Raw genomic sequence first — 6,421 nt, 5'->3', positions numbered from 1 at the left:
GTGCTCTCCCCCACGGTCTCCTGTTCTTCACCACACAGGATTCCTGATGTAGACCTGTATGCTGAGTCCCGAGAGGCATCTTGTATAGCCTCTACTGCAACAAGATTAATTGGGAAAACAAATGCATTGCCACACTCCTGCCTGTTTCTGTCTAAAATGAACTCACATTTCAGCATTCTCTGAACTCTGTAAAATCTTGCAATAATTTGTTCTTTGCTATATTTTTTAAAAAATCAAGCTTTCTACATCTTAAATAAAGTGAAATGTTGAAGGAACATAAATAAAATGACATTGTGTCTCCTTATTTTTCTTGCTAAAGTTGACTCAAATTTCCCCTAATGCCTGGGTAAATTGAGGCTTTACTGGATCACACAGGGAACAGTCATCCACTGGTTTTCAAACCTCATGACTAAGACTATCCTAGCATATCTACTTCTTTGCACCTTTTGATTTCTCTCCCTTCATAGGTGTTGAGAGACCAAATGAGTCTAGAATAACAATCAATGGATATACTACTCCCTGGACACAAAGAAGCTAGAACACCACATACTTATTATCTGTTTCTGTGGATCAGGAATCAGGCATAGACAGGCTTCATTGTCTGTGCCCTTGTGTGTCACACAGCACCAGGGAAGGTGTCAGCTGGCACTGGGTGCTCTTTTAGGGACATCCTGGAAGGGTCTACTTCCACCTCCACTTCTGCTATTGCTGAGAACATTTGCTTCCCTGGTAGCATTGGAATGAGAACCTCAGGATTCCCACACAACACCTGGCTTCATCGAAGGCAGTGACAGGGACAATGTGTAGGAGAGTTGGACACCAAGAGGAAAGTCACAGTCTCTGGTTGCTTCACCCTTAATTGTTGCCCTATACTGTTTGTTAGAAGAAAATTGCTCACAAGAAAGGATTCACACATATGCAGTGGAAGAACAGGAAAGAGAACTGAGGACACAGTAGGGGAACCCTGATCCCAGGTAGAATATAATACCAAGCAAAAGAGAAAAATTCTGATATTGATAGTCTATGCAATATTCACAAAATTTCTGTAAAACTAAACTACACTGCTTTCAAATATTATTGGCTGGCTAATAATGTCAAGAAAAACAAAATGAAGATCATCTAGTATCCTGAGGTAGTGATTCTTTGGGGTTGTATGGGTAGAGATGTGGTCTAGACAGATATAGCATCTTGGAGATGACTTGTCTTTTTAATTAGTCTACGCTTCCTTAAGAGCTATTGTGATGTAAATACACATGTACACTTTTCTAGTTTCCCAGCTACCCAGACCCAAATACTCACACAAAAGCTATATTAATTACAACACTGTTTGACCAATGACTCTAGCATATTCCTAGCTAGCTCTTGTCTCTTAAATTAACCCATTTCTATCAATCTGTGTACTACCACAAGGCTGTGGTCTACTGGCAAGGTTCTGGTGGGGGTCTTTCTCGTTCGGTAGCTACATGGCTTTTCCTTAACTCTGCCTACTCTCTCTATATATCTCTGTTAACTTTACCCTGCTAAACCATTGGCCAAAACAGCTTCATTCATTAACTAACGGTAATAAAACATATTCACAGCATACAGAGGAGACTCACACATCACTAGTATATGCATGCTTTCCTAAGAAAAAAGCTTATTTTCAAACAGATGAACTGAAATGATTAACTAGGTTTAGACAACAAGATTAGATTAATATATATATGTATATGTATATGTATATGTATATGTATATGTATATGTATATGTATGTGTATATATATATATATATATATATATATTGAGACAGTGTTTCTCTGTATCTTTGGAGACTGTCCTGGAACTAGCTCTTGTAATCCAGGCTCACCTCGAACTCATAGAGTTCAACCTGCCTGTGCTTCGGGAGTGCTGAGATTAAGGCCTGCACTACCCAGGTGAGCAATGAAAATATTTTACAAGCTAACAGGAATCAATCAATGTGGGAGGGCATTTTAATGATTTCAATGCATAGATCACTCTCAAGACTGATAATACTGCTTAATATATTTTCATTTGTGTATTTAATATATTCATTAGTTTATATTTGTCCATCCATTCATTATACATGCATTCATTTAATATATATTCATTAGTACTTAATGGAGCTTCATTTTTAATTATAAGGAAGTCAATTGTACTGCAAGTATGAGGCTTCCCACTGCATGCACCTATCCGTATAGATCATGAGGTTATAAGCTAGACACTGTTACTCACCTAATTATCCATTTTAGCTACAGACACGATACATTCCAGGAATTTGAATAAAGTAACATGATGCTTGACAAGATACCATCTCATCGTGGTCCGGGTTTCTGAATGACATGACACAGTTCCTGGATGCCTTTTGCAAATACAGTTGTCTCCCCTCCATTCTAAGCCCACCTACACAGTGCAAGTTCAGTCTAGGGTAGACATCACGTGGTTCCGGGGCACTGCACTGCCACCAGCTGTCAGTTCTGGTCGCTTCTATCACACTGGCATCAATTATCCATTCCAGACTACCAGAACATTTGGTAAGGTGTATACAGAGTGATTCTCTCAGCGTGGCGTTTCCTCTTTAATTACCCTATTCCCATCTATAGTGGCTTCCCACTGGGCTTCAGGCCCATTCTCAGTGCTGTGGGTCTCTTAGTCTACAGGGCTTAGAGCTCAATGTTTCCAACTCAGGGAAATTTTCTCTGTGATTTAGATGCCACTGAGTGAAATGCAACTGGTTTTGCATGTTCTCTTCTGTATGAATGCAGCTCTGTAGTGTGGAAGTTTTAGGAGAGAGATCTCAATTGTTGGGCACTGGGATAAACCATGGAATGTTACAACCTTTTGACACATATGATCTACTACAGACCTATTATATGAACTATTGTTTTGGAAAGGATAGGCAAAGACAATTTGCGACCCTTGCCAAATGAATCAGTCATGTCTCCAGCTAGCTTAGTGGCTATGATTGTTTACAAATTGTTTGACAGGAGCAATTCACTCCACTGTTTCAGTTGTGGGAGCGAGGCCTTGGCTTAGTTCTCATGTGCAGTTTTCAGTGTTGGGTTTGACCATAGACTCTTCTTGCACATGCTATACAGCGTTCTGCAACTGGGTCTTAGCCTCAGCCGCAGAGAGCTTCATTAACTTCCCTAAATCAATAGGGAAACCTCTCCTGTAAAAATCAGCTGTGTCTTTATCTTTTTACTCTTTCTATGACGTTTTAAATCTAGCAAGCATTTTACTATTGCTATGGACACGTACATGTTTCCGTCCTTCACCTTCGTCAGTGCTACAGAAAAATACCCTAAAGTAAAAGCATAAATAAATAAATAAGTAAATAAATAAAAGTGGCTAAGCATGCCAAGGAGAGTAAAGTTTGCGTGGGATTGGTCTTTAAATTATCACCAGCTAGCCTCTCGTTCTTTACCCTAAGGGAAGAAGAGAAAGTAACGTATCTCCTTCTCAGGAGCTGTAGTCCACCAGCCAGTGGGATGGGGACTGTGCAGGTTGCAGTCTTTCCTCTGACCACACAGTATACAGATGCAAACAGAAATCCTACCATCGAAACACCCGCTTCCTCTCATTGTCTTTTTATGTCAGTATTAACAGAACTCCTGAAGGGAGCAGTCCAGTCCACCATCTAACTCACGGAGGAGGAGTGTCTATAGGGTCCAGGGCCTCAACAGACGCAGTAACGTTGGGTACAAGCTAGACTAGTGCTTCACAACCTTTCTAATGCTGTGCCCCTTTAATACAGTTCCTCATGTCATCCCAACGTTAACATTATTTTTACTGCTACTTCATAACTGTAATTTTGATACCGTTAAGAACTGTAGTGTAAATCTCGGTGCTTTCTAATCGTCTTAGGCACCCTGTGAAAGGTGACCTCCACAGATTGAGAACCACCGAATTTAGAGCAAGAGGCAACGACAGCTATGCAGTAGGAGTTCCAACATCTTGAAACAGAAACAATATGGCTGGCAGGATCAGTTAAAGCCAAAAGACCGGATGGTAAAGTAATAAGGCCAAGGAGAGCAACTTAGGGACATGCATTTTATGATATAGCTCAGCTCTGCAGCCAAAACTCTCCATAGTGACATTAAAGTTTGTGTTAGAGATTTGTTTTTCATAGAAAAAAAAAAGAATAGAATCTAACTTTCTACCATCTACCTTACCACCTTGAGAGTATTCCATCTCCAGTTTTAAAAGATCTAGAAACCGAATCACAGTCTACATGGAGAGTTGTCTGGGGTCTAACCTTGTCCTTTTACCCTCCTCGGTCACGAGAAAAGATCTGCGGGAGTAATAATGGCCTGAGTACACAGTCTAGCACTGTATAGCATGAGACTGAAGGGAGGAGCAATAAGACACACAGTGTCTTGTGAAAACCCTTCCAGAAGGAACTAAATTCCATAAGAAACTTCATAGATGGATCATCTAAAACTGCCAATGAGCCCTAACACACCAGGAAAAGGAAGCTCTTTTCCATTAACCTTGAAAATTTAGCCAGGAAAAGAAACTTGCCTAATTTGATAATCACCTGTTTATTAACCTAAACAATAACAAGGAAAGAATGCTGCATGTGAGGACAGAAACCCCTCATTGGGGTATAAAAGGGGATGTGGGCGGAGAGACTCCCACTTCCAAATCTTCCAACCCACCTTCTTGTAAATCCACCCAGAACCTCCACCTCTGACACCATGGTCAGCTCCTGTTGTGGCTCTGTCTGCTCTGAGGAGGGCTGTGGCCAAGGCTGCTGCCAGCCCAGCTGCTGCCAGACCACCTGCTGCAGGCCCACCTGCTGTATGTCCAGCTGCTGCAGACCCAGCTGCTGTCAGTCTGTGTGCTGCCAGCCCACCTGTTGCCGCCCCAGCTGCTGCATTTCTAGCTGCTGCAGGCCTTCCTGCTGCCGCCCCAGCTGCTGTCGCCCTAGCTGCTGTGTGTCCAGCTGCTGCAGGCCCTCTTGCTGCACTTCCAGCTGCTGCCGCCCATGCTGTAGCAGTTCCAGCTGTTGTGGATCCAGCTGCTGCCGCCCCAGCTGCTGCATTTCCAGCTGCTGCAGGCCTTCCTGCTGCCGTCCCAGCTGCTGCATTTCTAGCTGCTGCAGGCCTTCCTGCTGCCAAACCACCTGCTGCCGCCCCACCTGCTGTGTATCCAGCTGCTGCAGACCTCAGTGCTGCATCTCCAGCTGCTGCCGCCCCACCTGTTGCCAGACCTCCTGCTGTCGCCCAACATGCTCTAGCTGTTCTTGCTGCTGAGTGCTCTCACTCACAGACTCCTGTTCTTCATCACCCACCATTCCAGATGTGAACCATGAGTCTCATGAGGCCCATTGTAAAGCCTCTGTCTTAACACATTTATTTTTACTTCCAATTACACTGTCCCTGTGTCTCTGTCAAATGAACACAGAAATGATTTTTATGAAATCTGTAAATTTATCCTTATAATTTTCTTTTTCCATTTTCAAAAACAGCTTTCTCCCATGTTTAAATAAATCTTAGTTTTGCCAGAATACAAGTGTACATATGTCTCATCTCTCCATCTTGAACTGTCATCTTCATTTGTCAATATTTCAGTTCATCTCTAACAGTGCCATGATCACAGCAGATCATTTCACATGTGTCTACTGTGTTCCCCCTGTATTCGTCTTCCATTATAGGAAGAAGATTGCATAGAGCAAACACACACATCTCCATGACCACCTCTATTGAAGAATGGTTGGTAGGAAGGATAGAGACGCCCCTGAGCACAGAGCTCAAGTAATGAAATGCATTGAGATCGTATGCTCTCCACCACTTCCTTCCAAGAGGAAGTGTGTCACTGTGATGTTCCTGAGTCCCTGGGTGTCTTGAGAGCTAATTGTCTCCTGTGATCCTCTGTTCATTGTGGTCGCTTTCAGCTTCCTCTTCGCTGGGTATGACCTTTCAAGTTCAAATTCTTCCTGAGACTATTGCCCAAGTACCTACTTCATGTCTACCACTGCTGTCCACCATATCTGAGACAGCCCCACCAGTGAAGCAGCTCAAGAATCCCATATCCCTATTCATGTGTCACCCAGCACCCACACAGAGGAACCATGAGTGACTGTGCAGTAGCAAGGCCTAATTTCAGGATTGATACTTACTGTATTGAGCTATTATTTCATGAACCTGTAGCTTTAGTCCAATATTTGTGCAAATTGTGTTATACCATCCATCTTCAGTCTTTTTGCTGATTTAAAAAAATGCCAGAAGGTTTCCATTTGGTATTTAATAACTTAACATTACAGCTTCTCGTTATGACATTTTCTTATGTATAGAAAGTAATCTCATCCTAGGTTTGCTATCTTACCTTCCCTGACACTCATTCCCTCTCTGCTCTCTTGCTGACCTTAATCATTATCCATCTCAGTCCTCTTACTTTTTCTAGTCCTTTATTTTTTTTG

The 6,421-nt window shown here is 42.4% G+C and overlaps 1 protein-coding gene across 2 annotated transcripts; it reads left to right on the top strand.

Moving 5' to 3' along the window:
- Nucleotides 1–4,697: 4,697 nt before the first annotated feature.
- Nucleotides 4,698–5,255, top strand: LOC126510463 (keratin-associated protein 4-3-like). Of its 2 annotated transcripts, XM_050157025.1 has the most exons (2): nucleotides 4,698–4,804; nucleotides 4,916–5,255. In XM_050157025.1, the coding sequence occupies exons 1-2, from the start codon at nucleotides 4,698–4,700 to the stop codon at nucleotides 5,253–5,255; spliced, it is 447 nt and encodes a 148-aa protein (XP_050012982.1). The 2 variants fall into 2 exon arrangements, with proteins under 2 accessions (XP_050012982.1, XP_050012981.1); XM_050157024.1 differs by having other exon boundaries at nucleotides 4,698–5,255.
- The last annotated feature ends 1,166 nt before the right edge of the window (nucleotides 5,256–6,421 follow it).

The sequence above is a fragment of the Alexandromys fortis genome, unplaced genomic scaffold (assembly GCF_014885135.2).
Source record: "Alexandromys fortis isolate MF-2015 unplaced genomic scaffold, M_Fortis_MF-2015_v1.1 scaffold_31, whole genome shotgun sequence".
In the NCBI taxonomy this organism is placed as follows: domain Eukaryota; kingdom Metazoa; phylum Chordata; class Mammalia; order Rodentia; family Cricetidae; genus Alexandromys; species Alexandromys fortis.
This window is presented reverse-complemented; position numbering and strand designations above follow the sequence as displayed.

Bases quoted from the DNA above. Each gene is read 5' to 3' on its own strand.
- LOC126510463 (XM_050157024.1), top strand. From the start codon at position 4,698: ATGGTCAGCTCCTGTTGTGGCTCTGTCTGCTCTGAGGAGGGCTGTGGC.